The 17068-nt window shown below is 42.4% G+C and overlaps 1 protein-coding gene across 3 annotated transcripts in view; it reads right to left on the reverse strand.

Moving 5' to 3' along the window:
• Positions 1-7826: 7826 nt before the first annotated feature.
• LIN28B (lin-28 homolog B) overlaps positions 7827-17068 on the reverse strand; it is a 105647-nt gene continuing 96405 nt past the window's right edge. For all 3 annotated transcript variants that reach the window (XM_042803282.1, XM_042803283.1, XM_042803281.1), the window contains one exon: positions 7827-8996. In XM_042803282.1, the coding sequence (XP_042659216.1) occupies positions 8624-8996 (373 nt within the window). In that variant the 3' untranslated portion in view covers positions 7827-8623. The remainder of the gene's footprint in view (positions 8997-17068) is intronic.

Below are 17068 nucleotides of genomic sequence, written 5' to 3' on the forward strand. Positions count from 1 at the left end.
GCTTGAAACTCCACAGAAGTTACGGTTCAGCAGGCTTGAGTGTGACTTTTTGTCACAGCTGTCAGTGTAGGTCAGGGAGAGATGAAAGAAACAGGGGCTGGATGGCAAGGAACTTGCTGCGCTTCAAGCCCCTGCCCTTGCTGTGCTGCCCTGGGGGAGAAGGAACATTTCTGCTTTCTTTCATAGGCAGCTTCTAAAATACTTTCAAATTTAACTTAATTTATTAAGTTACTCCAGTAACTTTCAGCCCGTGTTTCCCAAAATGTCTAGTTAGTCTGACTGCCTCAAATATTTTGGATGCTCCAACTAAAGGTTTGTTGTTTTTTTTTTTTATTTTTTTTATTATTTGGTTTGGGTGGAGTTTTTTAAGCTAATTGCTTTAAAGGACCTAGGGCATGATAATTCAGCACACTTCTAAAAGGGAAAGAAGACAAATAGTTTTCTAGAATATTAAAGACCAAAAGTGTGGCAGTGCAACCACCTGCCATATAAATCCCTGTAGTAAGCCAGAATGACTGAAAAACCTGACTTTCATGTAGTACTGCCAGTAATAAATTTACTCAGCAACGGCCAGGGTGAGTCCATCAATTTTTTTCCAGCTACAAACCAGTTCTAGACATTTAGTGTTTAAGATTTCAAAGGAAAGAAATAGCAGTCCAGCTCGATCCGCCCCATACCTTTGGGTGGGGGGGGGGAGATATCCTTCTGCTGGTTAATTATCTCTGCTGCTGGAAAACTCCACATACTCCTGACCCAGGCTTTTTGCCTTCTCTCCTGCAGGCAGGAAGGCAGTATTCAGCTTCCAGCAGTGGCCCAGTAAATGCTGTACTGCCATGGCTAGTAGGACTATGTTGTTTGGCTAGTGTCTGTTTTGGGTAACGCAGCATTTGAATCATAGTCTGCCTGACTAAAGACAGGAGGCTGGTTTTAAAGACAGAGCTGGATACACTATTCCAGCATCAAAGCTGAAGGATCTAGAGCTGGATACACTATTTCAGCATCAAAGTTGAAGGATCTGGAAGAGGAGAGTAGTAAGTGTCTCAAAATGATGATAAAAGAGGAGGCAAATCCTCATTAAAAAAAAAAAAAAAAAAAAAAAAGCTATTGGATCTTGTCTATCGTTTTAAAAAATAATAATAATAATAATAAAAAAAACCACCAGGTTTTGCATTTTCTCATTTTTTACTGTAGTGGACAAAGACAAAGAGCTGGAAGTTGAGGCCAGAGGAACTGGAAATGAGGCACTACTTGTTAGCAGCGGGTGGTCAAAACAAGCTGTCACAGAGCAGAGCATCTCTTTATTCTCAAGAGTATTCAGGCCTGATCTGAAGCCCAACTGGGAAATATGCATAAGGCAGCCAAACAAACAAGGCTCCGGTTAAAGCTGAGTGCTAAAATTCAATACAGTAGTAACTGCTCTAAATTTAATAGCCTGTGTCATGCAGCAGATCAAACTAGATAAATGACTGATACTTTTTGGCCTTGCAATTGGGCTTATTTGGAAAAAAATGGGTTGTAAGTATCTCAAGGATACGTGACGGATGGATACACGATCTCTACTCGTTACTCTTTCTGCCTAGTGCACCTTCTCCTGGTTGGTAAAATGGGAATAATGACACCACTTCATCTGCTTTGGTTTATGAACTGTTTGGCTGCTCCGGCCCAGCAAGTAACGCCCAGGGCCAAATATTGAATGGCCAGGAAACAAAAATCATCCAGCTGCGTGCTAACTGAGCATCGGCAGTCTGAAAATGTGCCCGGGGCTTGATGGCAACTACTCTGCAATCATGCAGCGGGCAGTGCTTGCAAACAAATGGGTACAGAGTAACCTGCTCTCGAGGGGACTGGTCGTCCCTGAGGTCAACAGCATTGCAGGCAGCCGATGCCACCGGGCACAGCACAGCGCTTTGCTCAACAGGTCTTTAAACTAATTAATCAGGCCATCACCTAAATGATACTGATAAACAGGAGCAGGACAGCCACAGAACGAAGGCCCTCCCCTCTGCCACGAGTTTCCTCCTGCGCGAATATGCAGGAGGGTTTTAAATAAGTAAGCAGCTTAAAACTAAATGGAATGATTTGCAACTGGGATGTTTTTATCAGGGAAAAGATCGACTGGTGTGGAGGGAAGGAGATAGATATGGAGCCTTTCATGAATTAAAGAGTAATTTTGAAATGACTGACTAGCGTCAACAGCTGTTGGTCCCCTCAGATTGCAGGAAAAGCATAATTCTTTCAAAAAAGGCTATATTTGTTTCGGCACTTGGGGTTACAGAAAGGCTGGAAATAGCTTGGAAGCATGCGTCATAAGACCTGCAGAACAGGGAAGCAGATGAACGTGCTGCGTTTGTAATGATTTCAGAGGGCTGCTGTGATTTTGATGTTACTCTGTCGACTGAATTTGGAAGCTTCCACCCAAGAATTTCTCCCTGCTGGCATGAATTAACGTTGCCATTAACGCCACGTGGCAGTCACCTCTTCTCTGCAAGGTTAGGTACTCCCTGATGATCTGTCTTTGCCTGGTGGACAAGACGTAACTTGCTGCCTTCTAGGCGCTCTGGGAGGGAGGTGTGCACGTTATCAGAGGCTAGATGGGCAGAACTGGCTGCTGCTGCTCTTCCAGGAGCTTTGCTTTCAGCCGCTCCCGGGCGCTGCTGGAGGGGAGGTTTCTCCATTTCCCCTGTTCCAAGGGCTGCTTACACCCGGGCCGTGCCCAGAGCTGCTCGCAGCTCCCCGAGGCGGCTTGCTCCTGCCTGTGCTGCCTTGCAGGGCGCTGCAGAAGTTAGATGGTGGCGTGCCCAAGGCGGTCCCCTCCCATTCCCCAAAAACTCTGGCAGGCCGGGAGCGTGGGTAACAACCCCGGGCGAGCTGTGGTCTTCAAAGAACACGCTCCGGAGGTGTTTTAGAGAAAGCCTTGTGCCCCGCGACAGGCCCAAGGAGTGGGAGATCTTGGCCACCGGGGTTCAGAGTCGCCTCGTCCCCTCTCCAGGGGAGCGATGAAACCGTTTGGCTAAAGGTTGGGAGCGGGGTGGGGACAGGACTGGATGTGATACGCCACGTGTTTGGGACGCCTGTTCATAGTTTGCTCTTTTTTGGAGGCCGTGAATTAGAGGCGGGGGTCGGGGGGGGGGGGGGGGGGGGGTAAGTAAATGAAGTTTTCTGTGACTGGAAGAGTAGATGGTGGAGCGAGGTAACCATTCGTGCAGACGTTTGTACCAATTTCCTGCCCTGTATTTAGTAGAGATGGTTACATTTTGCTATTAACCACCTATATGCAGAGCCCTGTATGGAAACAGAGGCACTGGAGCTAGCGTATACAAGCCCTCAAATATTTTCATACAGAACGATGAGCTAATGCTATCCATTTCACTAACACACTTTATGCAATTTAGAGACAGAATTTCCAGGTACTGGCAGATGACAGCACTTTCACTTCTAAAAAAGAAACAACTCTCCAAATCATTTTAAATTAGCATGTAACAGATATATGCAAGCTTACAGCTTATGGAAGAAGTAATAAAGATGGGATGAGACTTAAACACCAAACGCTTTTCATCCCAGAAAATAACCCAAGCATCTGATAACTTCAATGACCGGTGTATTCTCACAAGAGAGCAAGTACCAAAAGCTGTAATCTTGCAGTTTAATTTCCATAGCTGAATAGGGTTTAGGGTGCAATCTCTGCAGCACTGCTAGTGTGATCCAGGTATGCACTAATCATTTATCTATCCCTCCCACCACCACCAGCTCATATAACTAAACTTATCTTTTTCTGAAGATAATATCCTAAAACTAAGTGAACATAGGTGCATGTGAAAAGTCCGCCCAGTGACTGCACAGTGCTTTTTATCATGCATATAAAGAAAATCTCAAAGGCTCGCTGTAAATGCCAACGTTATATGTTTTATTTTTAATCAAGTAATTCTTTTAAACCTCACAATATCCATGACTGACGGGGAAAAAAAGACATTAGGCATGAAATGAGAATATAAAATACATGATATGTAGAAAGGCAATCAGTGCTTTAGTCCCTCGAGACAGTAAACAGGTGAAATGACCTTCAAAGCTTCAACTCACTGTCTTTTTCTTAAAACATAAAATTCAAGTGATTTTTCTTTTATTTCACCTTGTAAACAACATACAAGTCAAAATGGACAATGAGGTAATCTATCCTACAGAAGATAATTTAAAAACACTAGATAAGACACAGTATTAAAGACATATAGAAATCAGTGTTCACTTTGGTCTCTAGTATGGTTATTGTTATTATTATCACAAGCAACACATACTAGTTTAAGCCAGTCTGGTGATATTTGTCAGCCAGTTGTTGCTTAACTTAGTAATCCAAGAGGTAGTCAAAACCATTATCCTTTGTAAAGATGGTTGCTCTTACGTTTGGTTCAATGACAATGGTAGCAAATACCTTGGTACTTTTCAACATTCTCATAAAAACACTGGCGAAGCTGCTAATACGCAGCTCCAGTTTATATAAAAAAAGAAGCACGTGTTCATAGATCAACCTCTTGTTATCAGTCAACGGTTTTAACAGGGATAACACTACCAACGGATCTTAAAGAAGAGGCTGTTGATATACTAAGCAAAACAAGATCGATGCATTTAACAAGGCTCTGCTTGTTTCTAATACAATACTCAAATCTCAGTAAGACTTCTAGAAAATTAAAATCAGTGCATCTGCACATGTACATATCTTCCCAATTACTTTTATATCTAGCACAGGGGAATACATATATATTTTTAATGATAAACATTTCTTACAGATAAATTAATTAAATTAAATTTAAGACTCGATGAGATTTCCCATGTTCTTTTATAATTCTTCTTACAAAGAAAGAATGTTACAAGATCTATAAACACTTTTTACGGGGCTCTATTCACAAAACTAAGTACGATGTAGCAGGAACTCCAGGATAACACTGGTGCAGAGTAAAACTGGGCTGAAAAAGGTGGCCTGCAACGGGAAGAGGTAGGATCCAAATGTGGCGTTTGGCACTCCCTGAAAGCTGGCTAAAAGCAAAATATTGCAAATGGTATTTGTAAAGCCAGATTTACCCTCGACTGCAGCAAAAAGTTATTTGGCTCTTCCTCCAAATACAGGTCTTCTTTGTGGCCTAACTTTGGTAGCATGTAAATAAAAACCATGCCCTCTCCTTGGGGGAGAATAAAAAAATACCTCACATTGTTCCTTATGATCAAATCAAATTAAGTATTTTGGGGTGGGGGAATGGGAGGCAGACATATTCTTGTTCCAGGCTTAACCTTATCTCCACTATTGTTAGGAGAAAAACACATCTCTCTGAGCGGATATTTGAAATGCTTCTACTCAAACGAGTTTTTTTGTGAAGCATTCTGGCAAGGACAGGCTGGTGAATAGGGGAAATCTAGGCTGAGCCAACGCTGCAGAATATTAATTTTGTCCTTAGACATGACGGAAGAACCTCAAACTCCGTCTGTGCCTCCTCCTTTAAAGGGTTCTTTGCTTATTTGGAGCAGCCTATATTGAAGGAGTATAACTAGATTTTTTTTTCTACTGCAGCCCAGTGCTACGTAGTCACCTGCCACAGCTTGTGCTGCTGTATGTTTAACTCGGGAATGTACTTTTTTGTCTCTTCTGGAGATGTATTTATTTTCGTGAACAGTGCCCATAATCCTTTAGACAGAAAAATAAAAACTTTCAAAGAAATGTTTGGAAATGTCTCACAATTTCAAATGGATGCTTCATCTTAAACAAGTATTTGCCATAATGTATGCGGTGGTGAACTATCAGTTACATATTTAGTACAGATAAAAAGTATGTACCATAGATCAACAGCCACCTTTAAGGCTAGAGCAGCACAAAGGTGTGTTTATGCAGTAAATATGAGGTAGCCTTTTGCTGTAAACAGAATAATAATTTTATTGTCACCTATGTAAACAAAGTGGGCTTGATGCTTCTGTGGTTTTTATTCTTCTCCCTCCACCCCCCCTTCCCCCATCCCTCCCCTCCCAGAAAAGCTAAGCACCAGTAACTCCGACTGGAAGTCAGCGGGAGCTGCGGCTGCCCAGCATCTCTGAAAACTCAGACCCTGTGAATGTAAAGACACAAACGCTCACGTAAGCAACCAGTACAGAATACCACTTCATCATTTCACAGGAACTTATAATACAAAATGCTGAGATCTGATTATCAGAAATGTAGGTCTATGTCAACTCAGAGGTAGTTACTAATATCAGTACATAATACTTATATAGAGATAAAAAGGTCTAAGACTATTTGGTTTGTTCTGAGTAAGCAGGTCTGTAGACTATTCTGTAAAGAATAAACAACATTACATGGTATATTCCCTGAGCAAAGTTCTTTGTCCTGAGTTTGTTATGTAATAGTGATAACATTCTAATATATAAAAATAAAACCTTAAGCTTTCAACAATAAGATAGGGTTTGGTATGTGCTCTTAGCAGTTCAGTCTGACTCCGGTGCACACAGCGATTTCAAACTGCACCAATAAAAAATCTGCACGTTGAAAATATTTCCTTATCTCAGCTCTGAACTTCTTACATATAAACAGGGAATGACCAGTTTTCAAATCCACAATTGCCTATTTCTAGAAGGAACTTTGGTTTAAATTTTCAAAGTGACCTAAGTTTTGCATCTTTGCTGTTTAACCTGGTTTTTACACCGGCTAGAAGGTTAAGCAGTGCCACTTTGATTTGTCTACATAATTTAAATAAGTTTACTATCCTTACGTAAGGCAAGGAAGTTCTTCTCTATAGATATATCACATTCAATATCGTCAAAGGTAAGCTTTGCATTAGCATATTGAGAACTTCAGTATAAACCATCGAGATTCTCGCAAACACTGGCAAGGAATTCACACAAAATAATTTCCTTGAAATTGTGCCCTTCACTGAGGTGTTTGATTACTACCTGTTTACTGAAGCAGCAGCAGCAGCAACAGTAAAAGTCTCATCTGGCAGGACTAGCGGGAAGGGGAAGGCCACGTAACGAGCCAGCTGCATACCTGTTGCAACTATTGGCTGCAAAAGAGTTACCGTGGGTAGGACTTTGGCTCGCTGTAGCCTTTAATGCAGGCTGTTTCTTCAGTTTGATTATCCGAGCTTAAACCTACCCGACTCTTTCAGGCTTTAACAGCCTGTGTTTATTGCCAATGTTAAGGATCATACAGGTTTCTCTAATTAACTTACATCCGCAATGGGATTTGTCAAAGTACGTTATCTTACGTATGACTTGGTAATTCAGAAGTTACAAATGGAAAGCGACTTGAAGTTTTGATAGGCTCCAACTCTATTAACCCCGAGCAAGGGCTGCAGCCCAGGGAGTCTCACTCGGAGGCCACCAATCTTTCTCCTCTTTAATGCAGAGGTGTGTGGTCCCAACGCACTCTGGACCAAGGCCAGTCAGCAACAGTCTCCGGTTCACAAGAAGCAGATGATGCTCAGGGCTTCTGGCAAATTTGCGGGTCCCTTCACTCAGGCTCAGCCGCAGCAGATACCTGTCCTTCTTGGCTGTACACATGCTGCATCATCAGCAAGGGCGGCTGGCTGAGCAACCCCAAGTACCCATCTACCTTTATTCTTAAGAAACTGTTTATCCCAGGATCTCACTAGCTTTGCATTTTGTTTTCTTCAAAACCAAAACAGACACCACCAATAAAAATCCCTAGGGAGCTCTCTCCAGGGCATGTCAACAGAAAACAAGGGGGAGGTCCCTTCAAATTGAGGGGCACTACTTGGGACCAAGGGAAGTTGCTGCTGCTGCTGCTACTACTGCCGCCAAGGTCCCCTACATGTTCACAGAATACAAAGGGTCTGTTTGGTAACATTCTCCCCTACGCAACAGTCATCTAAATTACAGTTACAACCATATTAATTTAACAAAAAAGTTTTGAGAAACCAGCAGAGAAACTACACATTCATTGTCTTTTTCTGGAGCTTTAAACTCCTCACCAACAAGGGATGGTGGCAATGAGAGCCGTGTTGAGTCATGACACTGCCCTGCACGGGCACAGGGAGGGACGGGGTTTTGATATTTTGTGGCGATCAGAAAGAAAGTAACTCCAATTGATGGTATGGGGGATGTCTTAGTATCTTTAGTACCATATGGCAGCCTTAAAATATGAACGTATCCTTTGGTTCACAAGAGAAGTAACAGTCTTGATCTCGGTTCTCTGTGTGGTTTATCAGGTCTGGTTTGTTTCTGAGTGAGATTTCTCGGGTTCTCTTGTTTGTTTTTTCAACATGTTTAGAAACAGGTTCTAGGAATGAGTTCAGGAACATTTGTGGGTACTGTGCCTATTGCTTCACAGTAATGTCTTGTGGGAGCTGAAGAGTGGTCTGATGGAAAAAAATATATATTTATAGATATGTACACATACACACACGCGCGTGCACACTCATACACACACATACAGAAGGTAAAACGTAATGCACCCTGCTCAAATGTATTTTGCTTGGAGTGATTTGTCTATTAAAGAACAAAAATTCACAGTTCCTCAACAGTAGTTAAAATTCCAGGTCAGCTACTGATAATGAAATTATTTCCCCTGTACTTGCATGAGGTAGACATCCCAAGAGGATAAAGAAAATTGAAAGTTACGACAAATGCTTTAAGTTTTTTTTCTTTTCTGAACAGAAGGCCCCTTTCTGCTCGGTTCTTCGGGCGACGCAGACAACTTACTCGATGAGGCTTCCTGTGGTGACCTGCCCGAGCGCTCCGAGATCTCTGACCTGCCCTCCTGAGAGTATGATGGAGACGAGTAGCCGTGCGTTCCTCCCCCTTCTCTCAGGAAAGAAGCAGAAGTGGAAGGCTGCGGTTCAGCTTCGTGTCTTCCCTGAGAACTAGTGGGCTGCTGCAAGACAGTTTTATGGGGGCAGTTAGCCACCATGTGCATGATGCTCTGACAGTAATGGCACTTCTTTGGCTGTGGAGGTAGACTACATTCTTTAGCGTGGTGGTCAAGGCCACCACAGTTGTAGCATCTAAAAACAAGGAGAGACAGCCAGTTATAAAATGCACTGTCAAACGGTAGTATTTTCTACGCCGGGTAAGCTCAGCCTGAGGTCTGCCGGTGAGACAGTGGGGGTTTCTGCACCCCACTGCCGCAGGCTGAGGTACGTTTGAGTATTTCTGAGTCACTTGGGAGGCGCCCCTTTGCCGCACCGGTGCCAAAATCCACCTGGTGCTCGGGGGCCGGGAGCCTTTGGAGCCTTTTGCCGGGGACGCGGTCCCGCCGGCCCCAGCCCTCCCCTCAGGGCCCCAGCGCCCGGCCCCGCGAGAGGGCGCCAGGCGTTCGGCCATCCCGCCGCCGCCGCCGCTGACGTCTCTCCGTCTACCCCGGTATTCACAGCGTTGAACGCCCGCCGGTACCGGCGTTTCGGGCGCGATGAGCATGGCGAACGGGGGGCGAGGAGAGGAGGCGAGGCAGCCATCGGCGCCGGCCTCCTCACCCCTGAGGCGGCCTCCTCACCCCTGAGGCGGCCTCCTCACACCCCTGAGGCGGCTTCGCTTTGCTCCGTCATGCACCCATGCCGTAAAGAAAGGTGCAGAGAGGAGACCCTCGGCCCTGAGCGTGTCCTAAGCCACGCCGCTTTCAGCCAAGGGAACCCAAACGTGGCGGCGGGACGCTGTGCCCGGTCACTAGCCAGGCTCCCGCCCAGGGCCCGGTGCCTCGCCTCCTCCGGCCCAGCCGGGGCCCGGCGGGGCGCGGGTCTGGGCCAAACTTTTACAGGGCTTGTGTTGCTGAGGGCTCTTGACGGCTTTTACGGTTTCGACTCAAAAGAAAATAAATAAAGCCCCGGCAGTACTCATAAAACAGGGGTTGTTTGTTTTCTCTTGAAATTACCACGCCGCGTGCAAGTGGTTGTGACCTGGGGTGCCGTCTTCAGCGGGACATGGCTGCCCAGGAGCCAACGGTCACAGAGCGTCTCCTCGACGCCCCACGGGCAAGGCCTCCTCCCCCGTTCTCAAAAACGGCTAAAATCCACAAATACTCTTCTATTAACCTCTTTAGCCAGGGGAGCCCTGAAGAAATCTCCAGCAATTCCTTGCTGAAATCTCTCGCTTTGTAACATGTGCCGGGACTGCCAGTCCTTGCATTACATTATTCTAACACATGATACCCAGAATTACACATCTTTGGCACGGTGACCCTGTGCCAGTCGTGTTCACCACTGAGCTTTCTGTTTTGGCTGTTTTTCTATGGCTTCTGGTTTTTTGTTTTATAAAACTTGCACTGAATGCATAGACATTTAATTTATTGTAATCTGACATGCTACTGGAGAAAACTGAACCAGTAACTTAATTTGCTCTCCCTTAACCATCAACTAACTTAAAAAATGACTGCACAAACACTTAGGCCTGGTGGAGTCAACTGAAGGATTAAAGAAGACTGTAACTATAACTAACCATATGTACAAAATAGCGCAACATGTTCTACCTCGAGCCCACATCAAAATATTTTAAATTTTCAGATTCCTGGAAAGTAACACAGCACTGTTTCAGCTAGTATTTAGTGGTCACTACTGGACTATACAAACCCAAGAAGTTTAGTCCATGCAAAGCTGTATGTAGAGCTGGAGTCTCAACTACAGAATTTACTTTACCTTCCAAAGAAATGCTACTGATAAAACCTGTGTAATTTTAAAGAAGATTGCAAAATGGCTGTTAACATTTGCAAATCCACTCCAAGAAACAATCCCTCAGCTCCTCTCTCTTCACATCTCCTCTTCACTATTAGCAAGACACTAACCATATCTTCAATAGACGAATGAAAAACACAGTGTAAGTTACCCATGGCATGCTGTCGTGTCCTACAAGACTGACCCATAATTTAGAGAAGTTAAATGATGAACAGAACTTCATTATCTTTTCAGAAAACATTGTCATTAAATTGTCATATCTTCCCTAAAAATTAGTAAGAAACGAGTAACCAGACCTATTATACTGAACTCTGTACTTCTATGACAACTGCAGTAACGTATTTTAGGTGAACTGGTTCCAATTTTATGTCACCACTGCACTGAAGTTTTATGTGATTTTTCAGTGGAATTTGAAGACTATGCTTAGTCTGTCTGCATGTAATACAGAATAACCTGTGAAGAGACACAGAATATAAACCTTCCCTTGAATCAAGAAGAAAATCCCATGTACAAGCCCCACTGTCATTTAGTATTGATTTCCCTAGCATAGGAAGGGAAAGAACATACTAAATATGTTGTAAAATACAAACGTCCTGATCAAGACCAAAACATCAAGATTTTTTCTCCTATAATTAAAACAAAAGTTGTAAGTTACTAAACAATATCCATCTGACTACCTTTCCCCAAATCACTGCAGATATTTTCAAATTAGTGATCCCCACTTAACAGTAGCATTCAGCTACGTTTCCCTGAAGCGCTTTCTAAACATCTTCTGGATAAAATAATAAGGAAGTAAAACTTGCAATCAGAGAAACAGAAGAACAGCAGCAACAAAAACCCTTAAGTGTTTTACTTTCTCCTCCAGTAAATACACCCCAAAATTCACAAATGTGGTATTCACTGTAATTCAGGTTATATTAAACAGTGATGTTTATTATTATTTTCTTCATCGGTTTCTAGCAGTATACTTGTTTCTGGACTAAATACAGTGTAATACAGTATAACATGGGAGTGTGCACACATTCTGGAAATAGTGCATTTTATCTTCATTCAGAATACAGAATTTTATAGCTGTGAATGCATTTGCACTTGCTATTTCCCTTAATATCACCTGTATTTAGAACGGTTAAAAAATAAAAAGTTTGCAAATAGGTTAATGGGCCTCTGTAGCAGTGTAGGCGGTAGCCATGGACAAATCAATTTAATCAGTCACTATGGTATGCACTGTTATCCAATTCAGTGAACCATTTTACCTCACCAATTGACCAAGAACCTGCTGTCAGGGCTCCTGCTTCCACTCAAGAGGCCTCTGTCACCTTTTGCATATATATTTATCAATACATCCTATTTGCAAAATATTGTAATTCCCTGCATTTATTCAAATCACCACTAAAATGTCACCATAAAATAAAACTCTATCAGAAGCAGTTGTGATTAAACTATGATTTGGCTTTTCAGGAATGTTTTTTGTTACCAACCAACTCAAGCATCTGGCTAAAGTGTCGCACAAGAATATATATGTGCCAGCCGGGGTGTGCCTGGACTTAAACAGTGGGGTGGTATTTATTCAGTTCTTTTAACTATTTATTCATTCCTTGTCAATCACTCTTACCAGGAGAACAGATCACACCCCGCTCTGAAATGCCTTCCCTCTCAAGTGATTTACACCAAAATGGAAATGGTCAGCCACCTCAGAGTTCACAAATGATACCACATGGCATCATCCGCGCGCATTAAGGTATGGTATTAACCCTTTTGTCCAAAACGCTTCAACTCTTTGCTCCTCTCTGCCGTATGTACTTACAACATAATGCAACCTGATAGCATATGATACGGGCACACAAGCTTATACATCCACATCTCCACATACATAGATGTATCGAACAATATACAAGCTGGCTCCTGCTAAGAAACTGGCAAATTCTCATTTGAGTACGTCCGCAGAAACTCTAGGTTAGTACAACCATAACAAGTATTTCCTCACTTCAGAAGCACCATGGAAGTAATGTATGTTAGCTTAAACACACCACGGAAGTTTATATGTAAATTACATCGTCAGATGAATAAACCACAAAAAGCCCTTAAAAGTGCAATTATAGTAGAAAAAAGCAACAGCAAGAAGGCTTTGTTAAAATAGGACTGTTTTTCTCACAGTAGGCTCCCATGATTTACTAGGTAGCTTCAGGCTCAAAAAATAATGCAACAGAGTAAATAAAGAGATGGCAATTATCCTAACAGGGAATCCTTTCTTCACTACAGCACTGACAGGAAGGTGAATCAGGGTGATTTTTTTATATAAAAAAAGATGAACATTGTAATAAAGGAACACCTTGAGGAACTTGTCTAGAACTGTATTTCAGTCTTCTCAAGATAACGGTAACTTTAATACCGACTAATGAAGAAAGAAGAGAGCGTACAGCAAGGTTAAAAAACACTTCTAAATTCTCCTTCACTATGGATTTGTCACTGCACAGAACTGGAGATATCAAAGGAAACATGAATAAGCAAAAAGCGAACAGATTCCTACATAAGTTATGATGTATTAATTGCAATAAACTGATGACTGAGACTCATTAGAAGTACTCAATTTCACAACCACGTGCAAGCGCAAAATAAAATACTCTAGTTTTCAGCTTTTTCCCCCGTCTCAGCAGCCAGCTCCTACTTGGGAAGCACACCCTACCCCTACCCCTTTTAAAATGACAATACCCCTGCCTTGCAAATACATGCACCACAAAAACAGCCCAGCCGAGCTAAGCAGTAAGGAGGGTAAGCACAACTGCTTGCTTCTTCATGCGGCTTTATACTATGATTTAGATGATAATCCAGTATATACAAGTAGAGAATCATTTTTTGTGGCTCCACACTATTACCTGTTGAGACAAAAAGCTTTAAAATTACCCTGATGATTTGCCTTCTTTTGGGGGGTGGGTGGTGTAAACGTCTAACAGGGATAGCAAAGGGAAAAAAAGGGGTATAGTCAGAGGAAGCTTAAATAGTTCACCAAGATATTCCCTACACCAACTCCTCTTCTGTTTTTCCTTTTTGAATGCTATCAGACAACAAAAAAATGCACCTTGGCTAACAATGCTCCATCTAGCAATGTTAATGCTTTGAAAAATCGCGTGGTATTCTAACAGCATGTGCAAGTGAGATGTTTTTACAACACACTGAATGCCAACCAAGCAGTTAGAGCACAAAGGAAATGTTTAAAATTGTACCTAAATGTGCTGTCTTTTTTAGTAATTACTTTCTCAACATACCTAAAGAAAGGCCAGTTCTTGCAGACAGAATATACAGCAGATCACCTGAACTACCCTATTTTGCAGTAAAGGGAGGTTAAACTACTCATGATCTAACAGAAATATGGATCTTAGACAAAACTAAGACGTTTTCAAGGGCTTCAGTGACTTGTCTTGAAAATCGGGCCGTGGGGCAGTGCAGGGGGGCTACTTCTCGCTGGAGGATGTGAACACTTAGAAGAGCTTGGGGAGGCATGTGCTCATTCAGGCACCACCTGGGAGGAGTGAGAAACACCTCCAACACCTCCACAGGACTAAAGAGAGTCTTCTGGACTGCTGAGGATCTGCTAATTTCAAATCGTCTTTGAGACAAATGCAAGTATATTTGAATGGATTACTTAAATACTCCAGTAACCAAATCCTGGATATCCAATCTGTCACAGCAGCACTCCAAAAGCTGGCAGGATCACAGGGGATATCTGTTAAATGGGCACCTCTTATATGTTGCTGTATTATGAAAGGACTGATCATTTTTACTTAATACAGGTATAATACAAAAATCCTTCTTGCTGAGAAGCCTACACTTAAAAGTGAAAAAACAGCTTGAGTATTTTTTGAAGCAGGGCATTACCCTTATGCCTTAAAACTGCACATGCAGACCTCATCCTTTTAAAGCAAGAAATGCTGCAGCTAAATATGAGGCCGCAGTCACTGCACCTTAACAGGCAGCAACTGTCCCTGGGAAATAAAAAAGTTTGGTCGGCTGCCAGGGCAACAAGCTGCAGGAGCAGCAGCCTGTGGCAGGGGAGAAGCCGGGAGCCCTGTGCACCCCCCAGAAGCGGCCAGCGCCCACCAGCTGCCCCACGCTCAGCACCGACTCCTCTGGCATTTCACTCCTCCGTCCCCTGGTTTTACGGGGGGATTCCCTTGCAAGCACCGTTCCTGGAGATTTCTGACCCCACCCCCCACCCCCCCCCGAACATTTTAAGCAGCATTAAATCCCAGGAGAAATAAAGCCGGATTGTGCTTTCTAAAAAAATGTGGGGCGAAAGAGGGAGCCTCACCGCAGTGCACGGCTGTGCTCCCTCCCTGCCGAGCCGTGCCCCACAGCTGCCCCGCTCTCCGTACCCCGCGGGGAATTAACACGCAGAAACGTGGCCTGGCTTTTTGTTTTTAAATGATGAAAACTGCTGGTGAGTCAACAAGACATACACACCATACACTGAACGTACACGCTCTGCCCACACCCTCCGAGAGGGAAACTGCTGGAATGTTTTTGCTCACATGCTCGCCGCTGGGTTTTATGCCATTTTGTTATCAACCTTTAATTCTTAAGATGTAGCTGAATGCAGGAGAACTCTGAAAACACTCCAATAAGCTATTCGTATGCTAAACACTGCATACTGAAATAATACTGAAAAAATAATTTAAGGTCAAGTGACATTATCTTGTTAAACAAATTAGAGAACGGAGCATTCGGCATCTTCATCAGAGCATTTATGGTGTGTCCAAGCAAGGAGGGTCACACTAAGACAGAAAACTTCACTAGCACTCTCATTTATCAATCCATGAAAAAAAAAAGATCAGTTTAACTTTAAAACTGTGATTATTTTTAGCAAAATATGTTGGAAAATGGCATATTATCAATTCAGAAAGCAGCACGTAGGGGCCACACTGAGATTTGTGCTGATCCTATGAGTATTTGCTACCCTGAACCCCTCATTCATGCAAAACACTGTGCAGAGGCGACATGCTGGGAAAGTTAATTGCAGGCTGTTGTTCTTCAGTAAAATTCAGTTTTAAAATTTCCTATGCTTTACTAGCTTTTTGAGATTAACAGAAATACCATTTTCTTATAAAAAAAAAAACAAAACAAAACAAAACAAAAAAAAAAACACACACAAAACCAACAAACCATAAAGCCAACAACAAAAAACCAAACCAAGAAACAACAAAAAAAAAAACACACAAGAAAATCTTCTAAAGAAATGAAGATGCAGTAAAACAAAAATGCTCATCTATTTCTCTTCCAAATCCTGCAACGCATGATAATGTACCAGAGATCGGAAACTTTAAATATCGTGAGAAAAACAAGGTCCCTCTATTTCTTTAAGCTTGCCTTCTTTCATCTTACAGATAGCCCCAGCACGCTGACACAAACCCCCTGTCTGCAAGGTTTCCAATAACACCGGGTCGAATATTGATGATGTTTACTCATTACAAATAAATAAATAAATATGCTCCACTGTAAACTCATCAGATCGACTAGTTTTCTGGGGTTAGTTCTAAATCAATCTATTTCCCCTTGTGTATCACAGAAGTAATATCAATAGGTTGTGGTCTTTTGTTGCTTGGGTTTCCCTTCCCCCTCCCCCCCAACAAAGAAGCTGACAAACAACGTGGGGCATTTGCCAGATAAATCAGGCCTGACGGGATACAATTTAGCTTAAGTTTGTGAGGAAATAAATGTGTTTAAAATCTGCTAATATGATTTTATGGGAAGGTGAATTCTTTTTTTTTTTTCTTTTTTTTTTTTTGGAGAACGAAGAACAACTGTGAAACAGAAAGGTGGTTCAAAATGCACAAAATGCAGGTTTTTTTCTCCGCAGAAATGGAAGGGACTACATGGACAGTAGCTCTTAAAAAATAACCTCGACGATGTCATTTCCATTCTTGTTGTCCCTCAAACCTTATCTCTGCTATCCACTCCCCTCTTTACAGGCATTAAGGGAAATTATTTTTCACATAATCACATCAAAATCCTTATGAAATGCATCCTCACAGAGGAATGCTTTGGATGTACCTTCATTTGTTACAACAAAAGGGTTTTCTTTATATCCTGAGAGTTGAGAACTCCTGAAATAACAATTTACAAAGCAAGGTCTTTTTTTCTAAATAGCATGAAAGATGGTTTTGCTGAAATAGTATCAATATAGCATGGAAAGAATGTGTATATTTTAATGGCTTTAAGCCATATAGATAAAGCAGATACAAGATCAGTGATGGTTGAAGTAAGTTATGTTTTAAACAGACGTATATCACGCATTTCAAACACGAAATGTTATCCTGTGATTTTACATAGGTCTACTACTGTTAATCATTTTGCTTTATGAAACCACACACACGAATATTCCCAACCACAAATTTTCCCTTGTAAGCCTTAACTTCTGT

The sequence above is a fragment of the Tyto alba genome, unplaced genomic scaffold, assembly GCF_018691265.1.
Source record: "Tyto alba isolate M040663 unplaced genomic scaffold, T.alba_DEE_v4.0 Super-Scaffold_40, whole genome shotgun sequence".
NCBI classification, from domain to species: domain Eukaryota; kingdom Metazoa; phylum Chordata; class Aves; order Strigiformes; family Tytonidae; genus Tyto; species Tyto alba.